At 34.8% G+C, this 19,448-nt stretch overlaps 1 protein-coding gene across 1 annotated transcript; it reads left to right on the top strand.

The window, feature by feature from the left end:
- The first annotated feature begins 12,115 nt into the window (after positions 1 to 12,115).
- On the top strand, positions 12,116 to 14,210 carry LOC115704963 (1-aminocyclopropane-1-carboxylate synthase 7). The gene is made up of 3 exons (XM_030632177.2): positions 12,116 to 12,537; positions 12,656 to 12,945; positions 13,066 to 14,210. Exons 1-3 carry the CDS (start codon positions 12,367 to 12,369, stop codon positions 13,937 to 13,939), a joined length of 1,335 nt encoding a protein of 444 aa, XP_030488037.2. The 5' UTR covers positions 12,116 to 12,366; the 3' UTR covers positions 13,940 to 14,210.
- The last annotated feature ends 5,238 nt before the right edge of the window (positions 14,211 to 19,448 follow it).

The raw sequence follows: 19,448 nt of genomic DNA, 5'->3' as shown, positions 1-19,448 counted from the left end.
CCAACTCACCCCACGTTTCAGAAAACGTTATTCTTCCCGTTATTTTTATTCAATTCATTCGCCTATATAATGCGATTGAACTGATGGGAAGAAAACATCTCTTTCGTATAAAAAAATACGGTTTTCATAACATTAAAAATTCCATACGCGATATCAAATTTTACTGGTGTATTCGACGGTGCTTTCTACGGTGCGGTGGCTCCGATACTGTAGTCACCGAGAAATTTTTATCCTGGGGATACCCAGTTTTGTGTGAATGGGTGAGGACACACACACTTGACCCACCACACGCGCGCGCCGTCCGAGCCGGGTTGGTGTGGTGTGACACTATATTATTTTTTACAGAAAAATTATTTAATAAAATAATTATTTTATTATTATTATTTAAGAAACGTGTTTAATTAAACTGATTACTTAGTCGTATTAGTTTAACGGGACACGTTCAAAACCAACTCACCCCACGTTTCAGAAAACGTTATTCTTCCCGTTATTTTTATTCAATTCATTCGCCTATATAATGCGATTGAACTGATGGGAAGAAAACATCTCTTTCGTATAAAAAAAAATACAGTTTTCATAACATTAAAAATTCCATCTGCGATATCAAATTTTCTGGGTGTATTCGACGGTGCTCTACAGTGCAGTGGGGCTCCGATACAGTGCAACGACTGGGCTGTTTTATCCTGGGACGACCGGCAATTTCCGACTGCTTGCACACTCCTGAGTGTCACGGGCTCACCTTTTCAGGCAGCGGAACACCCGTGCGGCACCTTGACTTCTCTAAGCCAAGGTCAGCCTTCCAACCATTCGAGTAACAATGGGCTCATTTTTCGCGCGACCGTGTGCCTCGTGCACACTTCCGTCTCTCGAACAACTCTCACCGAGTCATGCTCGCAAGCATCCATGAGTGCATTCATGCGTCGAGGCTCTCTAGCCAAGATACTCACACTGTCCATAGGTTCCCACCATGGTAAGACAAATCCCAACACCGATGCTCACCTTGTCACTCGTGACCAAGGTAGCATGGGTGGCAAGATGCCAACACCAAGTTAACGTGCCAACGGCTCTATAATGCCCCATTCGATACTGTCCGAATAGTCTCCCTCGTCGCCCAAGGACTCCCATACATACATGGACCAATCCTCAAGGCGCCATGCCTCCACGCATGTTAGCAGGCCCTCAAGACATTTCACCAAACTAGTTACATACATTAGACCTCTGTCCCTTTCCAACATGGTACGTCCGTCCCATGCGTGTATGCAAACTAGTCCACGAATGACTACCCGTGTCATCTCGTGTTGAGACTCGTGGCCTAGGCGCACCACGACGTCTCTTTGAGGATCTAGGCTACATCCTGTGCAAGCGGCATACCGACAAGCCAAGGGAAACGTACCATTGAACCTCTAGTAGCTTTCTTCGACGCACTACCGGGTCGGCCCGATAATGTCCATGAGTACTCCAACTCATGGAGACATCTGAGTCCCCTCGTGGTCCTCATATGCCCGCCCTACTAGTCCCCACTGGCTAGTAGTAGCTCACTTAGCACAAAGGTGCAAGGGGTGGTGGAGAGCTGACACCAGGGTACCCCTTTAAAGAGCATTCTGAACTTTTAGCCTTCTACCAGGAACATAGATGATTTTTGCTCTGTAGACATATGGGAAGCACCATATACCAAATTACCTAGTTTTGCCAAACCGATTGCACCATTCTATTTGTAGACCCAAATAAATGGCGAATACCAAGTCCCGTCCCGATCCGGACAATATTGAAGATATTTACGAAAATGTCACTGCATACAAACTAAGCATCATCATGCCACCTGCATGCACCACAACATGCGCCACCACTTTGACCACCACTTGGCCAACTTGTGGCCATCACTTAGCTTGTAACGTGCCATCATAGACTGCACGTAACATTCTCCCCCACTTCAACATGTCGATGCCCTCATCGACGGACCGCAGGCAAATCTCCCTGATCTCGACTCCTAAGCTTCCCCACTCTTCTCCCAACATGAACTCTTCCGAGTCCATCACGACGTCCCTCCAGTCAACCAAGTAGCCCTTGCAACACTGACCCTGAAGCTACCACATCCTCTGATTGCAGCTCACTCGCCAATCGTCCAATGCATACTCCTTTCGACAAGGACAAAGTATGGTGCACCCCTCGGGGTGAGGTTCGCAAACCAACCGTTCCCAACGGCACCTACAAAACACGCTTCCACTGAAGCTAAGTCCCTCTGGACAAGACCCTCTGGAAACTTCACATGCCAACTCTATGGCGCACCATCCTCCTGATGGCAATCGAGCAAGACACACTCATCGCAGGATAAAGTTTGGTGCGTCTCACCTGGACGAGGCTCGCAAGCCATCTGCACCCAATGCAGCACCAAGTGCACTCTTGCACCCAATTTCTTCGCGAAGTTGACAACATTGGCCCTCCGACCCAACCGCATACCCACGGCTTCATGCAAAGGTCCCACTGACCCACTGCACACTCGCTCCTCTGAGCTCCTGCTTGTGTCGGCTCCCAGAATTGTGTCACAAGTTTATCTCCCAAAATCAACCCTGCATCCTCTGATGACTCGCTAATTTTCGATAAACTTGATGACAGCCAGTCTTACTCTTAAGACTTGAAGTCATCCCAATCCGCTATCTCCCATCGACATATATTCTCTGAACCATTCGGCTTACAGTGTCCCATACAACACCAGTGTTCCCATAAACACAAAACATGCCCATAACATGCCGCAACCTAGCTCAGTCTTGATCTCAGTCTACGCCCTTGCATATTGTCTATATGCAGCTTGCAGCAATCATGCAAGTCTTCACCCTGAACAACCAATCTGTTGTAGTGTTTCCCTCTGGATTCACACACCAAAACTGAACAAGTACCCTGATTCTTCAAACACATGAATTAGTGGGCTCCCCCACTTCAACTTGGGAAGAAACTTCTCTCTAAGAGGAATACCTCTCAAGGTACAGCTCGCAAGCTAACCGCATACTCGCATACGGTTCCTCCCCTCCACATTTCACTTTGATGAAGATGTTGAACTAATGCCTCGATCATTCTGACTCTTCGCCCCTCGACATTTCATTGTTGCCTTAGTACCCTAGTCCTGCTGACTTTTGCCTTAGGCCAACATTGCCATGGTGTTATCTCAGTACCTGAGTCCTGTAGACTTTCACTCTAGATAACTGGCTCTGCCTGTGTCCTGAGTCTTCTTGACTTTACATCCTGAACAACAATCAATCTCCATGATACTCATCTCGATGCTTGTAATGAAAAACTAGTCTTGTTGAGTGAACCGTGAAGGTCTCTCCCCCACTTCATCTGTTGGCGTCCTCGACAACATGCCCACACGCAAATGCCTGACCGCCCCAACTCTTCATGCACACCATGTCATTTAAAAGTGCATCCCGCAGGATGTGACTCTCGAGTCAACTATCTCATTAGCACCCCTGTCGATCTCCACATGCATGCACTAACTTCCCACTCAATCATCCAACTGATTCACACTTGCATCACGTCCTTCTGGCCCCCACGGTATACTAAGTTCCAATGATGTAGCCCTTTGGCCTTCATACAAACTCTAGCACCCTTCTCGACCTTCGCAGGCTCACATGACTACTAAGTCTCACTGGTACAGCCCTCTGGCCTCCACACAAACTCTAGCGCCATCTCAACGCTTGCGCTCGGTCTTCTCAGCCCTGCTGGCTTCCTTGATGCCTTTGTTCCACAACTCCGCACCTCTATCGATGACTTTGTGTGACTTACGCCCTCTGGCAGTTCAACAAGCCAACACATCTCAACCGAACTGCCTCGGCGCTTCCATATGGATCAAACACAACTCGCATGCGAACACTTCCAAGTACAATCGTCCTCTGACGATTGCGGCATCTGCCTGCCTTGGCCTCCATGTGCGCCCCTCTCGACACACAATGTAGCAACTGAAGCATTCCATGTCTATCCCTATCTGAACCATCTCGGTTATCAACTCTCGACCTCTGTCGTGACTAACAAGAATCTGACGGTCCCTGCACTACTTCCACACTCCTGCCAGCAAGCTTCCTTTTCAACAAAAGCGCCTCCTGCGGCTTATAATGTCAATCAGGCAAACTTGGCCTAGTGTACCAAGCATACAACATGGACTATCCCCTCAACCTTGTCCTATGCCAACGAGTTTCAAACATTTTGTTGCGCCCCTCTACAGTTGCATGTGGTAGTTGTCTTTCTAGCATCCCTGAACTTGACTCGAAGCAACCATCCATGTCTCCTCTTTAGGATGTCCAGTATTCCCATGAAGAGAAGCAACCAAGTCTTAACTCCATCTCAGCCTACTGATCCTCTTTAAAAGACTAACTGGCTCAACGACGTCTTGTTCCAACATTCAGACCATCTCGATCCGTCCACACGCCTACATCCTCTCTAGGATAGGCCAACCAGGTTCACCTCCCACTGAGATGAACTTGGCTCTGATACCAACTGTCACGGGCTCACCTTTTCAGGCAGCGGAACACCCGTGCGGCACCTTGACTTCTCTAAGCCAAGGTCAGCCTTCCAACAATCCGAGTAACAATGGGCTCATTTTTCGCGCGACCGTGTGCCTCGTGCACACTTCCGTCTCTCGAACAACTCTCACCGAGTCATGCTCGCAAGCATCCATGAGTGCATTCATGCGTCGAGGCTCTCTAGCCAAGATACTCACACTGTCCATAGGTTCCCACCATGGTAAGACAAATCCCAACACCGATGCTCACCTTGTCACTCGTGACCAAGGTAGCATGGGTGGCAAGATGCCAACACCAAGTTAACGTGCCAACGGCTCTATAATGCCCCACTCGATACTGTCCAAATAGTCTCCCTCGTCGCCCAAGGACTCCCATACATACATGGACCAATCCTCAAGGCGCCATGCCTCCACGCATGTTAGCAGGCCCTCAAGACATTTCACCAAACTAGTTACATACATTAGACCTCTGTCCCTTTCCAACATGGTGCGTCCGTCCCATGCGTGTATGCAAACTAGTCCACGAATGACTACCCGTGTCATCTCGTGTTGAGACTCGTGGCCTAGGCGCACCACGACGTCTCTTTGAGGATCTAGGCTACATCCCGTGCAAGCGGCATACCGACAAGCCAAGGGAAACGTACCATTGAACCTCTGGTAGCTTTCTTCGACGCACTACCGGGTCGGCCCGATAATGTCCATGAGTACTCCAACTCATGGAGACATCTGAGTCCCCTCGTGGTCCTCATATGCCCGCCCTACTAGTCCCCACTGGCTAGTAGTAGCTCACTTAGCACAAAGGTGCAAGGGGTGGTGGAGAGCTGACACCAGGGTACCCCCTTAAAGAGCATTCTGAGCTTTTAGCCTTCTACCAGGAACATAGATGATTTTTGCTCTGTAGACATATGGGAAGCACCATATACCAAATTACCTAGTTTTGCCAAACCGATTGCACCATTCTATTTGTAGACCCAAATAAATGGCGAATACCAAGTCCCGTCCCGATCCGGACAATATTGAAGATATTTACGAAAATGCCACTGTATACAAACTAAGCATCAGCATGCCACCTGCATGCACCACAACATGCGCCACCACTTTGACCACCACTTGGCCAACTTGTGGCCATCACTTAGCTTGTAACGTGCCATCATAGACTGCACGTAACACTGAGCAGTGCCGCGAACGTCTTAAAGAGAGCGACATAGTCCGCGACTCAACCCAGAATTCTTCATTCGGTAATATCGTTCCTCTTTTATTTTGCTAGCAGTTTGTTCAACACAATACACAGTATTTTTGAAAAAAATTCTACCCCACAGTAAGAAATAAAAAAGTTGAAAATTTCAGTATCTAAAATAGAATGATTTATTTTTATTTTTGAAACAGAGAAAAATAGAATGATTTGAAGAATACAATTATATAATTTTTTTAACATGCAAAAAGATTATAATTTTTTCTTTAAAATATAATAAGTCAGCTGTTAGAGAAAGTAGTTCTTATTCTATGAGTTAAAATTTGAGAATTTGAGGCTTACTTGTATAGTTTGGAAAAGAGCTAGAGATGATCAAGAGAGATTGTTTTTCCTTTGAAAGAGTACATAATGTGCGGTGAGTGTGGTTTTGTTTGGATGTTGGATGTTCATTCTTTTTTATGTTCTATTATGTCAATTGTTTCTGTTATATTGAGATATACATATAATTCTTTTATAATGTTGTTTGGGTATTAAGACATTATGCAACAAAGTTAATTAATAATCTTAAGCCAATGTATATTATATACCAATAAACCAGGACAAGTAGTTGAAGTTCACTATCTCCATATCCCTCTGACACTGTCACACATGCACACTACGCACAAATATATATGTACATTAATAATTATACAGTTCTAATTAATGGCTAATTAGTTCTAAATTAAAGAGGTTAGATATTCCCAAACTGGCAAACATAAAGCCTCAAATATGCACGAAACCATGTTCTGGCATGCATTAACCACGAGGAAAAAGATACCATATAATCTGTTATATAGAGTAGTATAAATCAGCTGTATAATATTCTTACATATATATATGTATAAATTAAGTAAATAATGTCAATATTCACTCCAGAAGAGTTTCTGGTTGGTTCTTGAAAGCGCGTATCTTTATTAACAACTCAACTAACTATAACCATAACTAGTAAAACGAGCATATATAATAATATGAAGAAAAAGAAATTCCAGCAGAGACTGATCAGAGAGCACTATTGTTCTCATCAATATATATATTTTATATGGTTACAAAATATATTTTATTAACACTTCAGAGAGATATATTACTATGGATATAAGTAAGAGTTCAATATTATATATGACAAGTTGTAACTCACGTATGATTTATCTATATATATATATCACTGAAAACTAGAAACTGATAATAATAATTAGAAAAAGATTGATAAACATTATTTTAAGTTGTGTAACAACAATATATATCAGACTTTTGTGCTTGTAAGTTGTAATAGTCATTAATAATAATTAAGGTTAAAAAAGATATAGTAGATTATGTTGTCCTTATCAATGATGTCCAATCAGGTGATATGGTGCAATAACTTCTGCAATAATAGGTCAACATAATTTAGTTTTTTTTTCTTTTTCTGAACTAATAATAATAATAATTCCTGAAAAAATAAATGCTAATAATAATAACAGTGCATGGCATGTGTTTGAATTTACGAGGCAGAGCCTAGAATATCTAAATAGAATTTGTATGTAAACTATTATTAGTTAGCTATAACTATTTTTCATGAGTCCCAATGCAACGTTATTACCTATTTATATAAATATATGTTATCACTGATAGATAATTGTGTAAATTGGGAATGGTTTGCTTGTGTAGCTGGCCCCGGTTGGCAAAGAGCTGGAATTTACTTGTCTACAAGTGCAAATTGAAGAAAGAAAAATAAATTAAAATCAATTATAGTAGAAGATATTTAAATAAATATGGATTGCTAATAAGAATAAATTTATTAGTACAATAAGTTTTTTAGATTATCAATTAAAAAAGGAGGCACCAAACTATCAATATAATTATCCTAAAGGCCTGTGTGGAAGTACTTGGATCACAATTTAAACAATAAGTATGATTGTATGAACCATGCCATCAATAATGGAAGACCTCATATGTAAATATATAAATACACACACAACATTATTATATATATGCACTATATAGTATATTCATATATATAAGGTGCATGCCTAGCCCTGCATGCATGGGAAGGAAAAAGCACATGGTTTGAGGCTATATATATAGAAAATTCTGCATAAATAAGAAGGAAAAAAATGATCATGTATATATATTTATATATTGCACTGATTGACAAACAATTCAGTCCACACAACACATTTAAATATACATAACTAATATATATATATGATTAAGAAAACAAATGCAAGTGGAGAACTAAACTATTAAAACATTCAAAATTCGACAAACAAAAATGAAATAAATAAAAAATTAAATGGTAATTAATAACGGGAATATTGATTTTTGAGTTGGTCCTTTTGGTGAATTATTGTGTGAGGGCTCATCAAATTGCCTATGTGGACACCAATGGATCACACACTGTTGTTCTTCATAATGCATATATATATATATATATATATATATATATTTTAAAGTACTATGGAGGTAAATTTCAACTTAAAAATTATGAGAGATTTTTTTAAAAAAAAAAGGAAATTATATATGAGATTTTAATACATTACTCATTATGTATATATGTGGATATATATATGGTGCTTGTATACATATAAAAATCATTAGTACTATAGTACTGGAATATATTTATACTAAGTTTAATTAATTAATTAATTAGTCTTGTTGATTATATATTGAACACAAAAAGAAAATTAAGAAAAAGCATGTAGAATAATTAAATAATTAATGTTTGAAAAACGATTATAAAAGTCTAATCTAGCTATTATAAACAAACCTTATAATTATACCAGTTCCAAATTAAGGAGTTAGCAAAACCATTCGAATGATCAAGTCAGTATTAATATGATCTGACCTACTCAATATTCTATAGTTATAAACACTCTTTGACATAATCTTATATGTAGCATCATGCATGATCATTAGAATAAAGATTACCACATGGCACATTGTCATTGGTATTATATCTTTCAACAAAGATTTTCCTTGCTATATAAATAAATAAATATACGAAAGGCATATATACATTTAAAATAGATAATTAATTCGACATTATCTTACCTCATTTGATCTTTTGTATAAGTAATATATTATTCACATATAACTAATTACATACCCCTATGTTAATGCTATATACCCCTATAGTATACATGTCTCGTATTTAGACACACAAGAGTAATATTCAAGCATTTTTTAGATGCTTTAATATAGGTATAGGATTTAAGAAAGATGGAGTTTTCAAATTTTGTATAATTAATTAATAAAGGAACACAGTAATGTTGTATTAGTTTATCTATATTAAACACATGGAGTAGTACTGGAGATTCCAATGGGGGGATAGATTTTCCTAGCTAAGGAATATGTAATATATCTATTAATTTAAGATTATATATTAATTAATGTACGTATTTCAAAGGGTACATATATATTAATTAATTAATTTTATTAATAAAATTGATACGAAATGTCCGACTTTAACTATTATGCAGTGCAGGCCATTTGAGGCTGCAAAGCATATCGCAGTAGGTTGAGATCATCAGTATATATTGAATTCAAGTAGTTAAGACAAACCACATTCTTTTCATTTGTTGTCTTAATTAGCAACACAAAATGACAATGTGACATTAAACTCTGGCATTTTGCTCAAAAGAAGTGAACATGGTGAGCTGTAGATGATGAATAACAAAATCATACCTCATATATATATATATATATATATATAAGATATCCCCTTGTCACTTTTTATTTATTTAATTAATTTTTAGTAGTTTAATTTTAAGATATACTACTATGGTGTGTGAAAGTTGGAAGTCATTTTGGGAGAGTAGTCCAGTTGTGAAGAAGCTCTCTTATTCCCCTGACTCCCTAAAAAAGTCATTTTTTGGGGTCATGTCTTTTTCACTTCGTTTTAAGTCCTAAAATTTCTGAGGTGATTCCATGTCATATACTGCAATTCACAGTTGGAATCCACATATATATGATCAGAACATGACTTTCTTGGCAATAACCTCTCTCTTTTTTTCATGATAATATTACTTTCTCAGTCACCTAACACAACTATATAGTATTCATTAGTTTTAGTGGCTAATAATCTTATAGCTTTTCACATTATACAAGATGGGTATGTTGCTTTCCGCTATTATATATCTTATTAATTTGAACATAATTGTACAATTAACATATATAATATAAGATAACTCTCATGAATGACATTATAAACTATATACTCTGATCCGATTTTATGAATGATCCAATGAAAAAGACAATTAAGATAAAATCCCACTTTCCCCTTTTTAACTTTTGGAGAATTAATAAATATCATTATACACACTGCTACAATTATTACACATTAGTTAATTATTACTTTGTTGCCATGAACTATAATCCCCCAAATGATTGGGGCTCTTTTGGGGTTGAGTAGAATGGGCCTTTTTTTCAATAAGGAAAAAGGCTATAGAGTGAATTAATTCCCCCAAATCATTCATTATTACTTTTATTAATAATTTAATATATATGTGATATATATCTATAATATTGAACACAAATTTTCTTTTCAAATAATATAAAATAAACTTTCAAATCTATCAAGAACTTCGCGATTGATACTTGTCTATCCCTTAGAGGCTGAAGCTCCATTCACGTTCTTTCTCTCTTTCGGCCATTTAGGACTCAATATATATATAAATAAATTTATATATATATATACACACATATATTGATTACAAATGATTTCTCTCTTACTATTCATGAGACCCTTCTAATTGCTTGCACATGGATATTGATGATATCTTGAGCCCCACGTCGTTGATCTTGTATAGAAGGGCATATTCCCCTTATCATGAGATATTTATTTATCTTATTTTGCCTCCCTATTTTTCATCTCCAATGGTTTTTCTTTTTTTAAATATTATTCCATATGTACATAATATAAATATATAAAAATGTTAGTTGAAATGCACATTACAAAAGACACAATCTGAACAAGTATCCTATCTACTACTTAGGCGGCCATGCATATGTAACAAAAATATATTCCACAAAACATTGTGAGTACCCATTCAAAAATATTATGCTTATACAACAAAAATGCATCTAATTAATTTCAAATCCGATGTATATATTGAGCAAACACAATAGTGGAATTAATACGCAAAAAATAAAAATTGCCTTATTAATTAAAAATTATATCACAATATCTATATTAAAAAGTCATTCATCATCATTTGGGATACCATATTATATACAATCAAATATTTAATGCAATTATTAATTTGAACCTTTTAATGATCAGATATATTGTGAACTATAATAATTGCTTAACTTTATTAATTAGACAACTGATATAACATTTGATTGTCACATAAAATGAAGTTTTACACAATCTATTATTAATTTGACCATTGATGGAAAATTTGATTGTCAGATAAATGAAAGCAATCAATCCAATCTTAATTATTATTAGACCATATATTGATATAACATTTGCCTTTCAATATAAAATGAAGCAATTTACAGTCCCATCCATAGAAAATTTTATAGTTACTAAACGAAGTTACAATCTATTAGACCATTGATAGATTTCACATAATTGAAATTTTTCAATTTGCAAATTAGACAATTGATATAGACATTAATTATAATGTCACATATAAATTAAGCTCTCTTCAAATTAGCTATAATTGCAATATTAGTGGGGTCATCAAATCTTCAAGGAGCTTCTTTTTTGTCCTGAGATTGTTTGAAATCAGAATCTTAATCTAATTGGGTTAAATCGGATCTTTGTGATGATGATCAAGTCATCTGAAACTGAACTAACTCTTATACATCTCTTATTATTATTATTATTAGTTTTTTGTGTCAATTAATAAATATATGATTTTCTTAAATGATCATTTGGTGGTTATGTTATACATAGAATTTAGAGTCATTCAGCAATAAGATTTGATTAGTCATAGATTGGGCGGGTAGGAGATTTGTGTGGGAGAAAACCAGCCACCATTAATTTTGATTAATTAAAATATGACCAAGAATAAAAATACCTTAGCTCTGACTAGTATAAACTTTAATATATTAAGCCAAAATTTCATTTTCCTTTTTATTTTTTTTTCTTCATGATTTTGTAAAAATGAAAATGAAAACCATCCCCTCTATTTATATATCAACAACCAAATTATATTCGCAGTGTATCTTGAGAAGATTTTTAGATGGAGGGGAAATTTGACAAGATGACAGAAGCTACACAGTTGGCATATATTTTTAATATATAAGGATAAAAACTTATATTTATCTGTAAAAAAAAAAATTAATATCTTTTATATTTTAAACTAAATCAATCATTAATATGTTTTTTTTATTTGAAGGTGACTTAATTATTTAATTATTCTATGCTGTGTCAAAGCCATGACGGGTAACTACTACTGGTTAATTCCCCTATATAAGGAAGACTCTTCTGTCAAACCTTTTCATTCAACAAGCAACAGTTTTCTCTCTCTCTTTTTCTCTCAACTCTTTCTTCTCTCTCTTCTCTTGATTTATTCTCTCTGTGACCATATATATCAAAACTCATCATCCTTTAATTTAAGAAAAAGACTTTCTCAGCAAATATTCGAGTCCCATCTCAGAATTAAACAAACAAAGATATATAGTTGATATATACAATATGGGTATAGAGATTGAGCAACCTTCAGTTGGTTTATCAAAGGTGGCGAATTCTGACACTCATGGAGAAGACTCGCCCTATTTTGCTGGCTGGAAAGCATATGATGAAAATCCTTATCATGAAATCACTAACCCATCAGGTGTCATACAGATGGGATTAGCTGAGAATCAAGTAAGTACACACATACATAATAATCTGTATATATATAATCAAATTAAACACACTTCATTAGTGGTTATTAATTAATAATATAAATGCTAATTTTCTTTTCTTCTTTTATATGCAACAGGTTTCATTTGATTTGCTAGAGAAGTACTTAGAAGAGAACTCAGAAGCCTGCAGCTGGGGAAAAGGAGTGTCGAGTTTTAGAGAAAATGCTTTGTTTCAAGATTACCATGGCCTTTTATCTTTCAGACAAGCAATGGCAAGTTTCATGGAGAAAATTAGAGGAGGAAGAGCTAAATTTGACCCCAGTAGAATTGTCCTCACTGCCGGCGCAACCGCAGCCAATGAGCTTTTGACATTCATTTTAGCCGATCCAGGCGATGCTTTGCTCATTCCAACCCCATACTATCCAGGGTAAAATATTTTTATCAATTATTTCATGCAAAAGCATAACATAAATAGTTATTATATATTATTATACATGCATATTTTGACGTAATAACTAATGAAAATTTTGTTTATATTTGTGTACAGATTTGATAGAGATTTAAGGTGGAGGACTGGAGTGAAAATTGTACCAATACACTGCAATAGCTCAAACAATTTCCAAATTACCCCTGAGGCTTTAGAGGCTGCATATAATGAAGCTGAGTCCATGAACGTTAAAGTGAAAGGTGTTCTCATCACTAACCCTTCCAACCCTTTGGGAGCCACCATCCAACGCTCAGTACTTGGGGAGATTCTCGATTTCGTCACGCGAAAAAACATCCATCTCGTATCTGACGAAATCTACTCGGGATCGGTATTCTCTTCCTCGGAATTCGTGAGCATTGCCGAGATTTTGGAGGAACAAAACTACAAAAACTCTGAACGAGTTCACATTGTTTACAGTCTCTCCAAGGACCTGGGACTTCCTGGGTTTCGTGTCGGGACGATATACTCGTACAACGATAAAGTGGTGACAACGGCAAGGAGAATGTCGAGCTTCACGTTGATATCTTCTCAGACTCAACATCTCTTGGCTACTATGCTTTCAGACGAGAAATTCACTGATAATTACATAAAGACTAACAGAGCAAGGCTGCAAAAGAGATACGAGATGATAATTTCAGGGCTGAAGAAATCGGGGATCGAATGTTTAAAAGGGAATGCGGGTTTGTTTTGCTGGATGAACTTGAGTCCGCTTTTGGAAAAACCTACGAGAGAAGGTGAGTTGAAACTCTGGGATTCGATTCTCGGCGAGATGAAACTCAATATCTCGCCGGGATCTTCATGCCATTGCTCCGAACCGGGATGGTTCAGGGTGTGTTTCGCTAACATGAGCGAGCACACACTTGAAGTGGCTTTGAAAAGAATACACAGTTTTGTGGACCAAAGAGATCGAAAGACTACAAAAACAAATTATTAATTAATTTTTGGTGGTCTCTCTCTAGTACAAAGTAAAATCTCTTCTCTCTCTTTTGATCTTCAAGATCAGTACACTATTTTTTTTTAGTATTGTCACTTAAATTTTTACTTTTTATTATGATCTTGCAATTCTTAACCCAATGAATTTCAAGATTTATTAGGGGTTTTTATTTTTCTCATGATCATATGTAATAGTAGTTGTAAATCATGATTTATATAATATGTAATGATATTTTTGCTTGCTTTGCTTTTAGCGAAGGAAGTTCTCATCATTTCACAGAAATTAAATCAATATGTATATTTTAATTCCTGTAATTCTTATTACAAATACATTAAAAATTTATAATGTTTTTACCCCTCAAATTAACATATTTCCACAAATTCTACTCTAAATAAATAAGTAAATTAAATGAGAAAATATATCATTGAGTGAACTCGTGAGTGTACATTTATCATTACTGATAATCTATATGTAATATATATAACATATATTTAAATGTCAGAAATTGTAACCATATTTATGCCATAATCGTAGCTCACATTCGTATATAATACGCGTTTTTTCTCTGTCTTTTGTACAAAATTAGGAATAATGCGAACATTAATTAATACTATATAATAATATTCGAACATATATTAGTATAATCGTTCCTTTTAATTAATGTACAGAAATGGATTTAATTAATCTCTACACACTAGTACTAAACGAAATCTGTAATATAATAGTAATAAAAATGTTTAAAAATTGCATGCACACTATGCAATAATTAAATTTCTAGTTACAAATAATTAAGCAGCCACCCTAGTACTACATATAATTGTCTTTAGTATATAATAATATAATACTAAAAATACACACATATTACGGATGCGCGTTCCAAATAAACGCTTTTAAAATAAAATGAGAAATAAATAATTAGTATCTCCATCCAATTTGCGTATTTGACTCAGTCACTGCTCATCTAATTCAATTAGAAAATGAAAACATGATGCTTATTGATTAGCTTACGAGTACATTAACACACACATATATAATATAAATTAAAATAATTAAGTATACTCAATAATTAATCAACTTGAAAAGATCGAGTACGTACTTGTATATATAGTAATTTAAAAATATAGATCCAAAGTGGGGACTGGAAGAAGTATATATGTACTTTAGAAAAAAAAAAACCCAAATATATAAATATATATTAATTATTATATAAATTAAAGTATGATCATATTCGTCAACAGTTCATGGTCCAAGCCATTAGACTTCATGGCTTTGGTTGGAATATCAAACCAAAAAACTTCTCCTAACCCTTTTTATTGTGACAAAACTTCTCCTAACCCCTTTGACATTTGGGGATTGGAAGTAATATATTAATTACGTTTTTTTTTTTTGGGCGTGTCATGGTCATATTAACCTGGCTTGATTGAGATGTATTAATTAGATAAGATTTTGCATTAATATGAACTTTGTTTATAGGAAGGCTTGCTTGCCACGCTTTACACCAAATATTGGTCCACCACGTGACCACCTGATACACGCCAGGCTCGATCGGCTAATAATAGTCTATATTGCTTTGATTATATTAAGTTTATAATTACATGTATAATTAATTAATAAACCCTCTCTATTTCATGCTAATTAATAAAAACTTTAAAACTTTAACATATATTCAATGAAAAAGCTGGCTTTCGATCTCTTGATTATTTTTTGTGTTTTCTTATATGAGTTTGATGAATATTAAACTTCCATAAAAGGATTGCATATCAACTAGGGGATTGTCTATGCATTATAACATCATATGCAGCTAGATATAGCGATAGATAACTAGCTAGCTACCAGTGTAATGATTTTTATAAAGATATGCTATATATATATATGTATGAATGTGTAATATTAATATATATATATATATGTACTTTGCGAAGTGGACACTTTATTATTATATGTGGAGCTTCCATTATAGTTTTTTATAAGTTCAATTTGACTTTCCAATATCCTTTCTATATATATAACTTTAATAAATAAAATATTGCAAATAATAGGTTATTGGTTTGTTAAGTATGGATTCAATCGCTTTTATCATCTTTCAACCATTTGCCTACATAATTTTGTATTTTTCTTATATATAAAAAATGGGTTAACGTCGAGATTATAAAGCATTATTATAAGTTCAATAAAATATAGTTCAATAATTAAATAAACTTTCCATGATCGTCTATATATATATATATGTATACATTAATTAATATAGTTCAATAATTAAATTATATTATATATATTAAAAACACGAGTGATCGATAGGCCTGCAGCGAAGAGGACGAAACACTTTTCTTAATTTATAAGTTATGCTCCTAATTCCCTTAATTATAAAAACAATATATGTATTATGTATATATCGATTGTTACATGAACGTTCCAATTATGCTTTTGTCAACTGTTTTACAATTTGAGGCATAATAACCAAGTCTCTAACATTCAATTCAAGAGCTTGATATTTTTTTTTTTTTTAAATAATGTTGGTTGAATTTCGTGAAAGTCAACCTCATATATTAGAAATATATATGTCTTTTTCTTTACTTTGAATTTTCTAATGAAGGGGGAGCAAAAGAAATCTTGGTCATTTACTGACCTTTCAAAAATAACTAAGGAATACTCCATAAAACGCCTGTGTGGTCAAATTGTCGGCAGAGTAATTTTGGCACCATAACATGTCACTCATTCCTTCTTTGCTTGGTATCGATCACTATTTATTATAATTTGTACTTTGTAGTGAACTATTCATAGCAGTAGACAAAAGTTCAAACAAATACAGTTTATATGTCAACGTAATTATTGTAGTTTTTTTTTATAAGGACGTAATAATTATTGTAGTTTTTAGATAGCAATAAATAAAATTTAGCAATTAAAATTTTTCATATGAGTAATATTTAAGGAATTTAACAAAACCGCCGTTTTGTAAGTGTATAAATTAACTCTACACTACTAAACAACATTTTTAGAAAATCCTTTTGGAGTTGTTGAAAGTTATTTGCTGATATAATAATATTTAAATGATTTTTGAAAGGTTGGATATCTTACTTTGCTATGATATTATTATTTAGAAACTTCAATTTTAATTTTAAACTTTCTTTGTGTGTTCAAATTTTTAGTATTATTGAACCCGAAACTAAAAATTTTAAGTGTATGTTGCAGGGCGATTTTAATTTGAAAAACGACTTAAATAAAAAACACCCTTAATAAAAAAATATATCAAAATCTATAGGACTATCAAATTAGCTCTGCCTATATCATGTATTATTATAACATTTCAGGCTATGAAAAATAGTATTGCAATAATATATGATATAATAATTAGCTCATAAATTTTGTCATAAAAAAAAAACAAAATCGATGATTGTTTTCCAAAAAGGGCAATAAAATAATTAACAAAGCTATGGAAAATTTTCCATTTAAAAAAAAAAAAAAAAAAAAAAAGCTATGAAAAATTTGAAGGGATTGAAAGGCCAAAAAGATGACCACGTGTGAAAGTAGTTGGTAGGATTCTGCACTGCTTTTTCTGCGTAGCCAAAGTGTGTTGTTGTTGTTGTTGACAACTTCTTAATAGTAATACCACTTTCGTACTTCTCTCTCTTCTCTTTAATCATTTTCAAGTCAATGGTCAACCATTGTGCCATTTAAATTGGCCCTCTTCTTCTCCTCATCACCCAATCATACTAAACAACAACAAACTTAACCCACTAATCTCCACCGTCCAGATCAACCCCCCATGTGGATCACGGAGGCAACCATAAGCTACCACGTCATCACATCATTACAAAATATTACATCCTAGCCTTCCAACTACCATTTTGTTATTATTATCAAAATCTATTTCTATATATTTTTAAAATATAAATATATGTGAATAATCTCATCAACTCTTTTCTAACCTTATCAGAAAAAGAAGAAGAAGAAGAAGCTCATGAAAATGGCGTAAAGTAAATACCTTTTGTGGCGTGATATGTGTTGCCATGGAGCCATGTTATTGGTCCACCTTCCCCATTATATAATTACGATCATAACAAACAATATGTAACCAAATAATAATTTGTATTATAAATATTTAAGTTATTTGTAAATAAATAATACTTAATTTAATTTTCGACAGTAATAATATTTAAGTTATAATTATAGAATTTTTGTAAGTACCTAGCTGTTAATTATTAAGTTGATCTAATTTATTAAATTTTTATTTTAAAAAAATAGTTAAAAAATGCCAATAAAAAAATGACACGCGAATAATAACTTAACAGTCATAAAGTTACAGAAATATAACTTAAATATTATTACTAAAAAAAATTAAATTTAAATATTTATTAAACTTAAATTTTTTATTGCAAATTACTCTATGAAATTGAACACATAAATATAACTCCATGTAACAAACAGTGCCTTATAACTTTTGAATAAAAAGGTTTATAAGTTTGTTAGTCAAATCGATTAATGGATTAAAGAGTTTGTTTGGATTTTCTAAACAACCCCAACTTTAGTAGATTAAGGAGTTTGTTTGGATTTCTACAGTCAACAATTAATTAGAAGTTCTATTTGGAACTTTGTTTGGTCATCTCATGCATTCAGCATTTTTAAAAAGGAAGTATGAAAAATATTTTAATACTTTTATTTTATTAAACAAATTTAGAAAGAAAACAAATATACAATGTTTATATCATATAAATCAAAAATATTAAATTAAAAATATGTTGTATATCCCAATAGAAACACTCTCTTCTTGACAAATTCAATAGTGTCACATGAATTTGAGAAGTTCCTTGAAATACATAATTTGCTCTATATATTAAGGTGCCGTTTGGTAACACTTTTGTTTTCTAATTTTCACTACAAGAAATCCCCTCATTAGCGGCGGGAATATTAGCGGCGGAGCTCCTCCGCCGCTAATAATGGGGGTATTAGCGGTGGAGGCCCTCCCCCGCCGCTATTGGTGGGCTGATTTAATTTTTTTTTTTAAATATTAATAGCGGCGGGCTGTCCGCCGCTAATGCCCGCCGCTATTACTATTAGCGGCGGGGTCCGCCGCTAATACCCCGCCGCTAATAGGTGGGCGGGAAAAATCCCGCCCATATTGATTCAAACTATTAGCGGCGGGGTATTAGCGGCGGACCCCGCCGCTAATAGTATTTTATTTAAAAAAAAAATAAAAAATTAATTAAATGTTATTAGCGGCGGGGTCCGCCGCTATTGCCCCGCCGCTAATAACACTATATATACCCCATCAGACCCCTCACCCCCATTTTTCCATTTTCTCTCAAAAAAATCCCAAACCGCCTCCTCCTTTTCTGAAATTTCCACCGCCTCCATCTCCGACGCACCACCACCCCGACGCACCACCACCCCGACGTACCACCACCCCGACGCACCACCAGTTATTTTAGGTAAGTATTGTATTTTTTTTATTATTTTAGATTTGTTATTATATAGTTTTAGGTTTTAGATTGGTTTATATAATGTATATTTA

This window comes from Cannabis sativa, chromosome 1 (genome assembly GCF_029168945.1).
Source record: "Cannabis sativa cultivar Pink pepper isolate KNU-18-1 chromosome 1, ASM2916894v1, whole genome shotgun sequence".
In the NCBI taxonomy this organism is placed as follows: domain Eukaryota; kingdom Viridiplantae; phylum Streptophyta; class Magnoliopsida; order Rosales; family Cannabaceae; genus Cannabis; species Cannabis sativa.
The sequence above is the reverse complement of the archived record's forward strand: the minus strand, read 5'-3'. Positions and strand labels throughout refer to the sequence as shown.

Coding starts and splice junctions, on each gene's coding strand:
- LOC115704963 (XM_030632177.2), top strand. CDS start 12,367: ATGGGTATAGAGATTGAGCAACCTTCAGTTGGTTTATCAAAGGTGGCG. Junction 12,538..12,655: donor TGGGATTAGCTGAGAATCAA/GTAAGTACACAC, acceptor TATATGCAACAG/GTTTCATTTGATTTGCTAGA. Junction 12,946..13,065: donor CCAACCCCATACTATCCAGG/GTAAAATATTTT, acceptor ATTTGTGTACAG/ATTTGATAGAGATTTAAGGT.